The sequence below is a fragment of the Talpa occidentalis genome, unplaced genomic scaffold, assembly GCF_014898055.3.
Source record: "Talpa occidentalis isolate TD23 unplaced genomic scaffold, MPIMG_talOcc4v2.1 talOcc4.15, whole genome shotgun sequence".
In the NCBI taxonomy this organism is placed as follows: domain Eukaryota; kingdom Metazoa; phylum Chordata; class Mammalia; order Eulipotyphla; family Talpidae; genus Talpa; species Talpa occidentalis.
This window is the reverse complement of record NW_023601543.1, coordinates 23,614,718-23,631,855: the sequence shown is the minus strand read 5'-3', so window position 1 is coordinate 23,631,855 and position 17,138 is coordinate 23,614,718. Positions and strand designations below refer to the sequence as shown.

General features: G+C 34.1%; 1 protein-coding gene across 1 annotated transcript in view; it reads right to left on the bottom strand.

Moving 5' to 3' along the window:
• LRCH2 (leucine rich repeats and calponin homology domain containing 2) overlaps positions 1 to 17,138 on the bottom strand; it is an 86,695-nt gene that overhangs the window by 29,042 nt on the left and 40,515 nt on the right. Inside the window, exons 6-11 of the mRNA XM_037512049.2 lie at positions 11,291 to 11,424; positions 6,787 to 6,874; positions 6,380 to 6,491; positions 6,079 to 6,176; positions 5,926 to 5,984; positions 4,234 to 4,341 (exon numbers count right to left, since the gene is read on the bottom strand). Of these exons, the coding sequence (XP_037367946.1) occupies positions 4,234 to 4,341; positions 5,926 to 5,984; positions 6,079 to 6,176; positions 6,380 to 6,491; positions 6,787 to 6,874; positions 11,291 to 11,424 (599 nt within the window). The remainder of the gene's footprint in view (positions 1 to 4,233; positions 4,342 to 5,925; positions 5,985 to 6,078; positions 6,177 to 6,379; positions 6,492 to 6,786; positions 6,875 to 11,290; positions 11,425 to 17,138) is intronic.

Below are 17,138 nucleotides of genomic sequence, written 5' to 3'. Positions count from 1 at the left end.
ATTACTGATACCTTGGAGCAGAAAGAAAAAGTTGAGATTCACTTACCTATAAAATATATTTTATGTATTTGGGATTTCTCCTATGTAAAATTTTTGTGTATACATTGATATTTGATAGGTTACTGTCTGATACTGAAAGTCAAAATTAACATCTATTTTATTTAATCACCTATTCTGAATTAACACACTTCCTTAATCCAGTTATCAATAAAAGACTATACAATTTAGCTGCATCAACCTAGCCCCTTAATACTTAAGGCTTCCACAAACTCTAGATACCTTGATGCACGTCCTGCTGCTCTGGTCCTCTGGAAGAGTTTTTCACTGAATGATGCTCTATAACATAAAGGCCTCCGTCTGTATTCACATTTCACGTACATCAACCAAACCAAAAGATGGGGGGAGTAAGATGTTTTGGGAGAGGACAGGGAAGTCATTAGTAAAGCAAGCAGAAAAGAAAGAATGGATACACTTCAAGAGTTTAGAGAACTACCTAGTTAGTTTTAACAAACTAGAAATTAAAATAACACTCCTCATATTGGAAGGTTCACATGAACAGAAAAAAATCACATGAAACGGATGATGTACATGATTTCTATAATTCTAAACCAAAATAATAAACTTCCCAAAATCTAATTTTGCTTCTATGATCCTTAATCATACTTTAATTGCAACTTTTAATAATTACATTTTAAAATTTTGCTATATGAAGCACATCTTTCCCCAATAAGTAAAAAACTGAAGACACACCTAAAAGCAAATAATCATTAAGAGGAAAGACATAATAGAAAATACTATAGGGTAAGTTAGTAGGAATGAAACTGTAATAAAAACCTAGTCAACTAGAGTTATTCATTGCAAAAGTCACATTTATTTTAATTCTGTCCTTAGGATAATTAACCAAATGAATTTTAAGAATCCAGCTAAACATCTACTTACAAAGCCACAGATTAAGAAAATCCATATAAGAAAATAGAGAAGTAACCACTCCTTTAGTTCATGAATAGTATGTGTGGCAATTTGAAAAACTGGCCAAATAATATACAGAGCAACAATATTTTTAACATGATTTTTCTTTCAGAAAAAAAGAAAAAGATGACATAATGGAGGAAATACTAGGTTCAACATTTTAAAAATGTTAACTTTTTTTTTTGGGGGGGGACCCTCGCCAGCAGCCGGGTAACAAACCAGTGCTGCAGAGGCTGCGGGCAGCTTTGCAGCCCAGCGCTCAACCACTGCGCCACCAGGGGAGGCCCAAAATGTTAACGTTTTTCAACATTTAAAAAATGTTAACAGAATTGGCTAGGGAATCTAAATTTTCTATAGATTAAAAATCTTCAAGGCAAAATGTACTCATTTTATGACCATTGTTATGATCCAGGGTAGGGTACCCCAAGATGTGCAAAGTGGCATACTGATTATTTTGAATTAGAATTACTTGACAAACAGCCAATGCAAGAATGATACTCTGAATTCTGCCTCCCTAAAAGCAGGAAATAAATCTCCCATGTGAAGGCTCCCTCACTGCAGTAAGAGGTAAAAAGAGATTTTTATTGCTATAGACAAGGTATTTAGAGCCTATATAGCCATGCAAATAAATTCTGCTTAGCTCCTCACTAAACTAAGTGTCCAAACCTAAAAGTCCTTTGTCTTCTTAGTTCTTCACAAATTTATTGTTTGATTGTCTAAAATATATATAAACCTTATGCTTTGGTCATTTTGTGGGTCTTATATTCTATGGAACTTGTATAATACAAAATTTGTCTTTTTTTTGATTAATATTTCTTGTATCAATTTATTTGTTTGTCAACCAAAAGAACCAAGGTCAGAGAAAAATTTCCCTCCCCAACACCAGATTATCATAACTATTTTAATGCCTTCAAAAATGAGACGTAATTATTACATTAACATTACTGTATAGTGATATTTAATAAAGAGACCTCATATCCATATATGAATGAGGATGAAAAATAGAAAGCAAATTACTTTAACATAAATCTTGAAAAATAACAGAAGCTATTTAAAGAGAACATATTAATCAAATAAATGGATCCTATTAACTTTAAATTTGTTGATTAAATTTTCAAGCAATCAACTAATCAACGGCAGTATTACTGAGTACCTACTGCATACAAGGCAAACTGTTAGGTGCTATCTGTATTGATTACAAATTGATCACAAAAACAAGACTTATGAGAGATAATTATTCATCTGCTCTTGTATCTAGACTAAAAACTATAATTCAATCACAGTGGTTAGACAGTAAGCTAGTAAGACAACAGTGAAATTAAAAATATAGAAATGTTATATAGGCATTATTAAAATCTAAACTTAGGCACTCAAATGTTATTCTTAACACAATGAGAGAAATGGATAATGTAAGCTCTTTTAAAGTCACTATTCTCTCCCTGTAATTATAAATTCTTATACCTGCCAGGTAGGGGAGATAGAAAAGCAATTATTTTTCAAGCTACTAAGAGCAGCTGGTGGCTTGCTTCATCAAATCTCTTAAAACATGAAAGCAATCCATAGTTTGATTATATTGGAGAAAAACATATAAAACATCATAAGAAGTCAATTTAAAAAAGACCCATTCAAAATGAAGCATAGGGGCGCCACCCTGGTGGTGCAGGGGTTAAAGACACAGCACTATCAAGCTATCAGCAGCCACTGCAACATGAGTTGGATCCCCAGCCAGGGAGCCAACCCACATGGCACAGCAGACCTCTCCTGTGGCGCCCACTGCTCCCCTCAGCAGTGTATATGCCTGTTCATATGCCTGTTCATATGCCTCAGTACATATGCCTGTTCTGCTCTCTACTCTGTCTCTGGTTGAATCCTCTCACCCACCACACTTCTGACCTACACCCCAGGTCTTGTATGCATAAATAAATAAATAAATAAATCTATTTTTTAAAAAATGAAGCATAGGAAAAGATTAGAAGATAAATATCAGAAAAAGGTGGCTGAGCTATATGAAAGAAGAAAAGTATGAACTAGGAATGAGATTAAAATAGGTATAGAAGGGATAAAGATGAGTGACATTTTCCAGTATTTTTAAAAATTCTGTAAATGTAGTAGCTAAGCAAAAAAGACAGTGACTATTAAAAAAAATAGTGGCCACTAAATACACACATTTTTCATTTGGTAAGTTTTAATAGTAATTATATCTCAAAACATATTTAAGCAAATGCCAGGATATTTAAATTTTAAGCATGCCAAAACCTAATGTAATTCAAGCATTTATTGTGATTCAAACATTTATTGCTTTGAATAAATTAAATAAAATACTTACTAATTAAACATGTTAAATGTAGCAAAATTATTCTTTAAATTTTCTCAAACCAAAACACCTCAGACAAAACATTTCAAAATTATAAATGTGTTATTCTCAATACAGGATGAGGCACTAATAGCTGAGCCTTAGAAGCACATAGAAATTTTCCTTACTAAAAATGAATTTGCACTGATTTTATAAGCAAAGGGAGTAGGAGGTAGGAAGGGATAGCGAAGAAAGGAGATAGGCGATGTCACGGAAGTTTGGTGGAGGGTGAGTGAGTGAAGCATGTGCATATATGGAGGGATAAAAATGTAAGCCCAAAGTTATATATACATGTGAATGACTGACAAATTAATTTTAAAAATTAAGCCATGAAGGGCAGAAGTAGAAGGAAAAAATGGACTTGCACTGATTTTATGCTCATTTACACTCCTCTGTGCCAGTGATTTGAATTTGCTGGTTAACCAAGAAAAAGACCAGTATAAACCTGTGTCTTATAGCATCACAATAATTTAATCAATTGTTATATAATTCAATTCAACTCTAAGGAGTTTATAGATATACCAAGTAATTTGGAATCTGATATAAAACACATTATATACATGACATGTACTTGGAAAAAATGTTTATGACGTATCTAATAGTAGTAAGCTAAGATGAATATCAGCAAGTCAGTTACTATTATTTGGCACACAGGAATAAAAAAGTGATAGCTAAGTAATAACTAAATACAATGCCTGTGTGAGTGTAAGTATTCTACTAATAGCAAATATAACTTTACATTTCTCTCCTAAGTATTTCCTAGTGTCTTTTAGTAGTCAGTTCCTTGAGATAGATTTTAAGAATGGTCCTATTGTTTAAATAGAACCTTCATATTTTTTGATACTTTTTAAATAATCAGATTTAATGATTATAAAACACACCTACTTAAATCTCATTACTGAAAAAAATACCTGTTCTTTTGCTCTTGCTGCAATAATTGGGCAGCTATTTTTCTCAAATCAGTTACTTCCTTCAAATCGTCATCTTCTTCCTCTGCAAGAAACTGTTCTTTTTCAAGTCTAAAAGATAATATAAGCATGGTTATCCAAAATATAAACATGATATTTTATATCAGCTTCCAGAAGTAGAAATCACTTTTGTTTTTTAATACCACATGAAATCTAAAATCCTAATGTCCTTGTATTTAGAACATTAAAATTATAAGAAACATATAATAACTACCCTCACTACGCAACAGGAAATATGGCAAATTAGTTATATTTATGCAAAATGAACTGCATTACCATTTTGTAATTTCTGAAATGTGGAATAGCCACAATAAATTAACAATGCTTGTTCCCCAGTCTTGAGCACAATAAGGACTACAGAGTTCTAAATGGCCTATTGTTACAAATAAATATAACATTTTTAAAATTTTTCATTTTGTTAAACTACCCTTCTTTTACCACTTTATTCATTTTGATTTTAAAAATCCTCTATGTAAAATGCTTAAGTAGAGGAAGTGCAAAATAGGTTCAGTAAGATCAACAAATTTGCCCTAAAAATGTCAATAAAAATATGTAATTCTTATTCAAAGAGACAAAAGAAATTTTAAAACAAATTGTTTTCTAAACTCCAATAATTTTATCCCAAGGTATTACATTTATTTAAAAAAAAAAAAACAGTATCAAACCCTAAGATACTGCATCCTTACCATATCTTGCATGCCACTGGTAATTTCACTCTCAAGTTTAGACAACTATGCTTAGTTAGAAAAGTTAGAAAGTAAAGAAGAATGAAATATAAACTGTAAAAGACAAAGCAATGTACCTCTTTATGGGATACCAGAGATGATGAACTAATGATTCCTTAAAAAGTTACCAATAAGGTCATTTGGAGGAAGCATAATGTAGATAAAAGCTTGAGTACCAGAGAGAGCTAGGGTTACACCCTAGGTTTAGCACACAATATCTAAGTAGTTCTAGGAAAGAAACTTTGTAGAGCCTCTGAACTTCACCTTCCTCATCTGTAAAAGTGAAGACAATATCTACCCTTCAGGATTTAGTGAAGATTAAATTAGAAGCATGGAAAAGCACATAGCACTTATCTTGGTACATGGTAGGTATTAAAAAAGTTTCACCTAAGAATTAAATTGAATGAGAGATAGAAATATGTGATAGATCACAGTCCATCACTTTGTATGATAAATAATACTGAAAAGTTCCAAAACACAATTATTTTAATAAAACAGAGAAATAAATACCTTTAAAATTTCCATCACCAGTCTAACAAAATGGAAAATGTATCAGACCAAGAGTCAGAATACCTGAGTCTCAGATATTTGAAATTCCAGGCCTATTGAAGAGCTCAAATGAATCAATGTATGTGAAGGTACGGTCCTCCTCAGTAATAACAATAGGAGGTATTATACTTTTAGGGCAAAAATAATGTACGCATTACATTCAACTTTAAATTTTTACTAGAATTTTCAATTTAACTAAGGATTATAGACAGATGAAGTACTTATGAATTAACTCTCTAAACATGACAGGTAAATAAACAAAAAAATACATTCTTTCAAGTACTCTTTCAAGTAGGAATATCTAACTAATATGTCAATTATTAATAAGTAAAATTTCAGTTTGAAATTCATGTGTGCTTACCTTTTTTCATCTCCCAATTCTTCATTTTTCTGAGATTTTTCAGGAACTTTTTCTTTTCCCTTATATAAAAGAAAGTTAGCATTAAAATGGCATGGTCCACACATTTGTGAGATCAAGAACATGTTACTAATATTTGTTCAAAGTTGTCTTTACCTTAAGGAAAGAGACAAATGGTCCAATATGTGCATCTCCTTGTTCAGGAACTGCTACATCTTCCGTGTTGGGGTCAATAAAATCATACACCTCCTGGTCTAAGTATAGATTACTTATTAGAAAATATGAATGGTAAGCAGTGTGCTCTGACACTGTAATGCTTAGAATAAAAGTCTATTTTCTCAATGTAAGAGCTGGCTGCAGATATTGTAGTTTTTCAAAGCCCATTTTTTAATAAAAGATCCAATCACAATGAGGGCTATGTATATGAAATAAAAACGGAAGACACCATATGAATTACCTTTCTGAAAATCAGGTTTATTTCCTATAGAGTGACTGTCATTTCTTGATGTATGCTCTCTATTTGATTCTGAAACTTGAGAGTGAAGGCTGATTGTATCATCATCTGAAGGCTGAAATGAAAAATCAAAGTGAAAACAAGGTATTTTAAAGACATTAAGTTGCTTCAATTTCACATATAAAGTAAAGAATATCTATTTTGTATGTCCAATATTCAAGGCAAAAATTAGTATGTGGAAGTTTACAGATGTGCTATTAAAAATATACATGTCCATTTTCACTTGAGGTCATAAAATGTAAGGATGGTCATATTTTAAAGCAAAATAAAAAATCAAGTGTGTGCAAATGTCTCTCTCAAAGCTCTAATAAATTTTTAAATAGAAAGTGTCAGCAATAGAAAGGGCTCACTTCCGTTGTAGATAATCGTTTCTCTCCATTATCACTTCCAATTCCAGAGTCAGGGCCATGATTTTTATTTGGATAAAAATCTTCCATACTATGAAAACAGAAATTCCAAGGGTAGTTAGGGTTTTCTTCTTAGAAAATACAGAACTCACCTAAAATTTTCCTAGATAATACAGAATATATACTTTTGATGTATAAGGGTCTTAAAGACATGAGGGGGTAAATATTAGAAATCTTCCACACAACAACTATGTTCATATCCCTCATGTAATATATTTTCCTTAATATGCTCTGTTGTAAAGTGTCCATTGTTAACAATAACCTACTCTTTCCCCTCAGAAATTCAGAAAGGCAGATTACCCGAGTGGAAAACCGTCTAACCTTTGTACTTTTTCTATTGGTTTGACAAAATCACCATAGGACTTTTGAAACAGTATTTAACTTTAATTAAGGTTTTCTTCATTAGCTACAAAAATATTCTTCAGCATTATAAATAATGTCCATCTAACGATTATGAAGATAACACACACAAAAAAGCCTGAAAGCACTGAATAAACAATTGTTTTATTATAGAGCTCTCCTTGCAAATCTCTGAATTACACAGCATACCATTCCAGTTGCAAAGTATTTTCCACTTTAATTTACAAATTTACTGCATACTCTACATTAATCACGTACGTACCAGGAATTGGGCTAAGTGGTTTAAATACATTGCCCTATACATTCCTTGTGAAAAATCTAGCAGGTTTGTGATGTTTTCTCATTTTACAGATGAGGAAACTAAGGCTGGGTGGGGTTGAACAATTTACCCAAGGATACTCAACTTGCAAATAGCAGTCTAAATTGATACCAAGATGATCTAACACTAAAGCCCATGATCTTAACCACCATACTCTATTTCCTCTCCAATTACTGATTTTTATCCCTTTCAGGAGCATATCAATGAACTTAGGGAAGTCATTACTAAGTGTCAGACACTATGCTGAACACCTCAGTTAAAAAGAAATAAAAAATAATGTCCTCTCAGCCCACAAGGAAAGCAAGTTATAAATTTTTTAACAAATTATTTTATTTTATATAATTCTTACATCATTTTTCATTTTTGCATAATGTATGCATTTTCATTTGGGTTACATTCCCCATACAATTCCCACCCCCCTTTTCTGACCCTAATCCCTCTTTTCCTCCCCCCACCCACCCCCACTGTAGTGTGTCTCTGGTCTATAGTTGCTTGTTGATTTTGATTTTTACTTTAAGCAAGCAAGTTATAAATTTTGATGACTATGACAAAGGTAAATATAATAGGAAAAGAGACGTCAAATAATTCTCCTTGGTAAGGTTAGAAAAGACCCCACCCGAAAAAGTGGCATTTGAACTTAGTCTTGTAGGATGAAAAGAAACAACTGCTAGCATTTATATTGTGTTAAGTGCTCTGCTACATATTATTTATAATATTTATATTATTCAATTTACATATTACTATTTCTCTTTTTTTACAAATGAGGATAATAAAACTTACAAAAGTTAACTTCCCAAGGAGAAAATTATAGTAATTATTGAATATCATTTACTGAACCAGTTGTCACACACACATTCAATTATCACAAACGAATGGAGATTTACTAACATTTTAAATAAAGAAACCAGTTCAGAGAGTTAAATAAAACTTACAAAGGACACACAGGAATTAAGAGGTTAAACCATGATTAGAGCTGAAATCTGTCTGACTCCACTACACAATAAATACATTTACTAAAACACATCTGTGTATTTGTAATTGATGAAATGATAACAATAAGCTATTTGTTGAGTATTTAGTATAGATAAGGTATTAAATACTCCATGTTATTTCATTTAATTGACAGCATCCCTGTGATTATTTTTCCTTTTTACATATAAGAAAATTGAGAACCAGAGACACTATGAAACAAGTACATTATTAAGAGTCAGAAAAGGGTTTCAAGGCCATATTATGTCTAACTCTAAATGTTGATATGCCTAACTACTTACTATAATGAAAATATATGTAGAATAAAAAGATTACAAAATATTCAATACATAGAAGAGTACTCTAGGTAGTAAGAACCAAGTACGTAACCAAGGGCATGTTTGTGAAAGTAAAAAGTACACATAAAAACTTTCTAAGAATTTCAATATGGGTTGTGAGTAGAAGATGAGCACACTGGACAACCAACTCAGAAACAAACTCTATAGACCTTTATTGTCTAACAGAGTAGCCACTAGATATATATGGCTACCGAGCACTTGAATTGTGGTTAGTGCAAATTCAGACATGCTGTAAATATAATGACTACACCAGATTTCAAAGACAATAGGAAGAAAAATATTGTGAAATATCTCACTAAGTTTTCATATTAATTACATGCTGATATAATATTTGAATATGCTGGGTTAAATAATATGTATTGTTAAAATTAATATCTGTTTCTTTTTCTTTTTATTAATTGGTTACAAGAAAATTTAAAATTACATACGTAACTCACATTACATTTCTATTAGATGACATTGCTATAGACCATTTCCAAAATAAATCTCAATGCTGTTCATTTTTCTCATCTCTATTGCAGTCATCCTATGCAAGACCCCTTGATCTCAGCAGTACTGCAGGAAACTAGTCTACGTGTTTTCACTTTTGTTTAATTCTAACATGTTGAAGAGTCAAAATAGTTTCTTAAAACATAAATCTGATGTTATTCCCTTGCTTAAACTGTCCAGTGACTTCCCACTGGTACTTCCAATTAAATTCAAACTTTTGGGGGCTGCCTGGTGGCGCAAGGGGTTAAGCACCGCACTATGAAGCAATCCACAGCCTCTGCAGCATGAGTTCCATCCCCGGCAGGCCAGGGAGCAAACCCATGGCAGAGCAGACCTCTCCTGTCTCGCCCATTGCTCCCCTCAAGCAGTGTATTTCAGTCAGTCTGGCTGTTCTGTCCCCCACTCTGTCTCTGGTGAGTCGTTTCACCCCCGCCCCCCTACACCTCTGGCCTGTACCCCAGCTCTTGTATGCATAAATAAATAAATCTTAAAAAAAAAAATAAATAAATAAATTCAAACTTTTTACCACAGCCTCCAAAGTCCCCACATGAATTGGGTCCTAACTACCTCTCCAAAATGGGCTTGTATCATTCTACACCTCAGTCACTCTGCTCCAACCATGCTAACCTCCTTTCAGTGTTTGTTTTTTTTTTTTTAAATACACTAGGTTTCTTCTGAATTTAAGGTCTCCTGCTGAAATGCTCTTCCCCTCACTCTTTACACAACTAGGTTTTCTCTTTCAGGTCGTGACTTAAAACTTCACCTTTCTAAAGATATTCCATAACCACACTATTGAAAGATATTCCTTTCCTTCACAGCACTTACCCAATTTGAAATTATGAATGTGTGTGTATATGGCACGTTTATTCTGTTTCCTAGCTTTGTTCACTGACTTACTCTTCCACTCGATTGTTTGCTCATGTATCTCATTCAACATGTATATCATGTATATCATTCAATAAAATGTACTGAGTCAATCAGCAGGCATTCTACTGTTATTTGTAAGTTAAATAAATGACTAATATAATGAATGCTGTTACTAAAGTATATTCATTTTAAAATAAATATAAAGCAGACTAACAGATTAGAACACTGATCGATTCTAATTTTTACAGAATTGTTTGGCCTACTATCACTCATAATATTAAATATAATAATCTTTAGGACCTAATTTTAAAGTTTAGATGTATTTAATTCTACTTGGGCAACAGAAATATTCAGGAAAATGTTCTGTTTTGGAATTCAAGAACTTGCACTGTTAACTAAGTTAACAATAGTACCTACGATAATACATTTCCAACTAGTCTAAACTTTGTCATAAATACAATCACAACCCTTAAAATATTTTAGGCAGGGGCACAGTCTATAGTCTCACCCCATTCAAATTATTTTCCTTACCACTAAGGAGAACTAAGTTTTCATAAAATCTGTCAAACCAAATCTACATCTTGAATAGATGACTTAAAAACAAAATAGCAAATCTACCATTTCAAAATATCAGAAGAATAAATCAACATCATATAGAACAACAATAATAAATCACCTTTGATTCAGACATAAAAAAGATAAGGGATATGAAGAAAGTAAGGAAGGCACCCCAAAATGTCTTGCTCTTCCACTAATCCTGGATCAAAGCCAAATTCTATTTAATAGAAATGCACATAACTTGATCAAAAAAGGAAATTCACTAGTCAATTGCTAAGAAATTAGTGTTTATGCACTATAATGTCAAATGTTTACACTTTACTACTAAAGGTTTAATAATAATTCAGTTTTTGACAAAATCCCAAATTTATCCTAGTATCACAAAAGTTCATTCTATGATGTTGAGATTTTACTTCAGCCAATTAATGATTTTAATACATTAAACAATCAGTCTAAATATATTCAGGACAATCAAGATTAAAAACTTTTTATACTGAGAGAGGACGCCAGATCATTGTAAAATTACCTGTCTGTGAGAGGCTGGGAGGGCATTCTTTTACTCAACGATGGAAGGTCCAAAGAATCTGGTTTCTTATCCAATCTGCAACATGCTTGGATATTTAAGTATTTAAATATGTGTACTTTACCTTTTAAACATATCTGTTAATAAATACATGAAGAAAATAGACTTAACTATATAGGTCCAAATATAAATTTCACCTACCAATATATTTAAACATTTTAATAATCTTAAATTACTTTGAGATATCACAATATAATACTTTGAATATTTAAATAATCTGCACTTCTGACACCAGGTTAAAAAAGTCTCACAAAATGATACCAACTGAAACTCGATGGCCTTCAATATTTTTATTAGAAAAATGTACATTTATTTTTCTGTACTTCACAGATATTTCCTTGTTAAAAGCAAAACATATAAATAACCAAACAATGTAAAATGTATAATTCATGAAAGTTGCCTTTAAAGTTGCCTTGGAACCACTATGTTGTTTGGTCTACACAGTAGAAGAATGTTAGCCAAAAGAATATAAATGTGGGAAAAAGAAAATTGAAAGGTGTGATGGTCGGCTAGTTAGAATAAAATATTAAATAATAAAAGAAAATACTGGTCAATTCAAGTAACATAATAATGTTTTCACTGGTGATGGAGAAAGAATAAAAGGAGGTAAAATGCTATGCAGGGGGGTAAAGATATAAATAAAAAAAGAGCAGAGGGGAATGATAACTCAGATTTACAAAAGTTAACTCATTTCAAAAGGAAAAGGATAAATATTAGATGGTTTCACTTATATGCAAAATATAGAGAAGTCAAACTCAGGTAGCTAACCATAGATCTGAGTCCTACAGCAGAGGGGGAAGGAGAGGGGTCAAAACAGGGGAGGGAAGAGCATAAGGGACTGTGGTGATGGATCAAGGGTGCGATGGTGATGAAGAACTACAGGGACTACACCTGGGGCGAAAAGTCAAATACTGTACAAAAATTAAAAACAATGTAAGAAAATAAATAAAAACAAAGAGAACAATAAACTAAAAAGTAATTATAGGTACTTTTTGGTACCTATCGGTACTAGTATAAAGGAAGAATGTTTCTTATATAATTCCAAGAGATATCAGGTCTGATCTGACCACTGAAAAATGTCATTTAAAAAGAAATTAAAAATTTTGCACAGCGACTGCGCTCGGGCACCCGGCCTGCGCCTCCCGACCAGCTCCAGGCCGCGGGAGCCTCCTTGAGAGCCGTGATCGCTGCGCCCAGGGGTGCCGGGGCGCAAGCTCTGCGTCTCCCTGAGAGCCGGCGCCGCGACCGCATGGAATAATGCCCAGCGGCCAGCCCGGTCCGGGTAATTTTCTTATGTGACGGCTGAGACATGAGATCTTCAGCCTCCAGGATCTCCAGTTTTTCATCGAGAGATTCACTATGGAATCGGATGCCGGACCAGATCTCCATCTCCGAGTTCATCGCCGAGACCACCGAGAACTACAACTCGCCCACCACGTCCAGCTTCACCACGCGCCTGCACAACTGCAGGAACACTGTCACGCTGCTGGAGGGGGGCCCTGATTGGAGAAGGTGTGTCTCGAGTCCGCACGTTGAATGTGCGGGCAACGCTGGACTGGCCCACAGCTGTCAATTAACACCTGACTATTCTTGACAAGGAAAAGGCACCTCCTTTCCATGGGGCCTACAAAGACCCTGGCATTTACTCAGAGCCCCAGAGGTCTAGCAGCAGTGGTTGCCTTCTTAAGCCACCTGAACTTGACCCATGCATTTGAGGAGTAAGTCACTTTGGCAAGTGAATTTCAATGGTGTTGGCATTCCAGAAAATCTAAAAACAGAATAATTACCTTATGGTTCCTGAAAGCACAAAAAAAGAAGTCGACTTATCCCTGTCTTTCATCTCAAGATTGATGGCCAAGTCCCCTTCTCAAGCAAGACTGGAAAGAACTGGAGAAACTTAGTGATGTAGAAAGAGCAATGGACAAGAATATGTACTTTTTATGTCAGCATTGCTGCTACATCCCCACTGCTGGGCCTTTGTCCCTTCATATATTAAACTATTGAATTAGGAAAAAAATATTTTTTTGCACTGCTAGCGTATGTATTACCAACTGAAATGTATTCTATTAGTTGTCCAAAGTAAAAATAAAAATCTTTCTTTATCAAATACTTCTGAATTCTTTTCTTTTATAAATTTGATTTTCATAACAGTAATCATATAAATAGATTTTAAATGAGAAAATTATGAAATTGGTAACAAAAATTTAATCCTTCTTTCTACCCCCTTCAACCTCTAAGACTGACTACCTACATTCAAATCTTTTAAGCTGGTTTTCTGCTATTTAACTACAGATTAATAAATAAAATGGTTCTGCTAATTTTTTTCTGAATTTTATATTTCATTTATAAAGTCTTACTAAGAAAGATGAAGATTTAGATTTCTCACATTACCACTACCACCACCATCATCTATCATCAGGAGCAACACTACCATCCCCCATTCCCAATCCCCACCAACTCACATAAACATATATCTTCCTCCCTCTTAAGGAGTACAGCATAATGGTTAGAGCACGGACTCTGGAGTCAGACTTCTTGATTTGAATGCTAATGATGTGACCTTGGACAACTCATTTAACTTCTATGCCTCTTTTTCTTCATATATACAATGAGGTGTGACACAGTATCTGCTTTACAGGGTTATCATAAGAATTAAATGAATTAATGCTTGTAAAGCATTTTCAACAGTGCCTGCAGCATGGTAAACACTACATAAATCTGTGCTATTATTATAACTGTAAAGGATACACCTATCCAAAAATATTCAGATAGGCTTTTTCCAAGATGTCCAGATCAGACTTTTTCTAATATATGTTACTTTGGTATGTAAAGCTCAGGTCAATAGAGACCCTGTGGGCCTCAGAAGAAACAGGTACCAAAAAACTGAACACTACCCAGATTTAGGGTGACCTCCAGAAATAAGCTTTTTATCAGAGAAAACTATCTTGTGACAAGGCAGACATCTAAAGTATATGATTTTGTCAAATGAGTGACCTCCTCCTTGTCATACGAGAACCCCTCCTTAATGCATCAGGCCCTTATCCCATTCCTTACCTCAAAACATAAAACATCAGCCTGTCTCATTTACTCTGAAATTTACAGCTATGCAAATATTTCATATGCACATAACTAAATGTGTTCTTTTTCTCCTACTAATCTGTCTAATGTTAATTTCTTTGATGACCAAGAAGAGAAGACTCAGAGTAGAGGGGAAGTTTTCCCCTCCACCCAGACAACTATTTTTCATTAAATCAAAATATAGTATTTGCATTCTTATCACAAAGAAAATATTCACAGATGAACCACACAGAGTGTTTTGATTACATTTCTTTTCTCCTCGAAGTTTTGCTTTTCCGAATGTAACTAATTGCCCCATTTTATTCCTCTGCTTTGACAGAACTATAAAACATCTCTCCATGTTGACAAACACCTCGAGTCATCTATCACTTCCTTTCTTCTTTTTCCTTTTTTCTTTTTTGGAAACAACTCCCCTAATCCAAATTGATTGCGCTCTATGCCTATGCATATGCCAGGGCACAGGGGAAAATTCCCCTATCCCAGCTGTGGTTCTTTTGAGACTAGATGGATGAACAAATTAATATCAGACAGATGAGTAGGAGAGAAGGCCAAAATTTAATAATATACGTATGGAGAATTTACTTGGTTATATTTTATAAAGAATAATGGAGAGGAGTGAGGATACTTATTTTGTGTTTAAGAACCTGGGGCATGGAGGAGAGAAGTGAGCCTTCCCATGACAGACAAAAAGGGGTAATTTCATCTTCACTCTTAAACAGATAGAACATATTCACTGATAAATGGACATCTGGATAAACTACTTTCTTCTAGGCCATAAAAGGAGGAGCAGTGACTGCTTCCTCAATTAGAAAAAAGAGCAACGGTCAAAAAGCTCCTAAAGCCTATACTGCACTTAAAATAATCTGCACTCTTTAAGTAATGGCAATAGACTTTCCCAAGGTTCACAGGGTCTCAACTGACTTTTGGTTCATATCAAGGTTATACTTACTGGAAGAGGCCTACTCTGAGCATATTAAGAAAAACCTATCTAACTGACTCCACCTACACCTGTCCGTCTTAGACATGAAGAATTCCTCTTAATTTATTCCCTCATGTTGATAATAGCACACCCTCTGCTAGCTTCCTAATAAAGGTACAGGAGAGTTAAAATTTCTGAGACCTTGAGTATTTGAAACTATCTTTTTTCTATGTCACAACTGACTTATAGTGTGAGTATACAGTTATATTCTCTCAGTTGTGGAAGGCATCATTCTGACATTGTGTAAATTCCCGTTCTGCCACTGAAAAATTATTCTGTGACCCATTCTGTTTTGATCAAAGCCTTCAGTATTTTAGTCTCTGACTTTCATGTTATAGAATGTCTAGTTCTATACTCATTTTCCATAGTAAAACAGTAAGAAGCTAATGGGAAGCTCAGCATACGTGAGGGAAGTTTACCAATGGTGGGCTTCGCTTAGGTAGTGATCAGACAAGGACTGATAATTTCCACAGGGACATAGAGGTCCTTTCTCCTAGTTCAATGAGTTTACCAAGGAATAACTACACCAATCCCACCTGAAATATATAACAGAAGTTGCAAGAATTCTGGAACCAATCAAGAGAGGTTTACTGGAGAGGCCCAACATTCAGTATGTAAGCATTCACTGATATCAGTATGGGGTCTTAGCCCACACATAGCTGTAACTTGAGCCATGACTCTAGTTCAGTCTCTCTTGCAGTTGTGCTGTCCAATACAGTAGGCCACTAGCCTCATGTGGCCATATAAATTTAATTTAATTTAATCCAAGTAAAACTTAAAATTCAATTCCTCAGTCACATTATACACTTCCAAGTGCTCAACAGCCACTGTAGCCACTAGTCACATATAGCTATTTAAATGAAAATTTATCAAAATAAAATTATACTTAAGTTGCTTCCTTAGTTATACTAGTCATATTTTAAGCACTCAATAGGCACGTGTGGCAAGTTGCTATGATATTGGAGAGCACAGAATATGGACCATTCCCAACATTCAGAAAGTTCGACTGGACAGCACTGCCATAAACATCCCACAGACCTTTACGCTTTTGTTCTTTCTTCCTTATATTCAGAACTACATTTTCTTCAATATCCAAGCCATTCCCAGGTTTAACACAGTAAATCAACTTGCTTTGTATTTGTATTGCCCTCTCCAACAGCAGACAAAAGTTTCAGCTTTTCCTGTTCTGCTAAGGCAGCTACTGCCAGGAGTCCAGACAGACTTTGAGTTATAAAAGGCACTTTCTTTAGAATGCGTGGAATGTACTATTGGAGCAAGAAAAAAAAAAAAAAAACAACCCTTCCTCTGAATATATGCAAACCCTGTGCCAGGATACATAGCTTAGAAATTGTATGTAGGCTGGCATTTCACTGCCATGTGCCTCCCCAGCCAGATATTCTTCAGCGTAATTAGAGATGCTAGTTACCAATACTCTGTTGTCTACTCTCCCTTACTGTCCTCTTCTTCTCACAGTCTTTGTCCTTAGGGGTTTCTTAGTGCATCCCTTTACTATCACTTTTATAGATTCCATGTAGATGTAAACTAAGTCTGAATTAATACTTTTCTACTTTTATCTTGTTCTTAAAGGACTTAGCCACATAAGGAGATAGATATCCAATGCTCACAGATGGGGAGAAATCTATATAAAAAAATGACTATCCTGCCTGAAATCATATAAAAATTTAATGCAATCCCCACTAAAACACATGTAATATTTTTCAAAGAAACTGAACA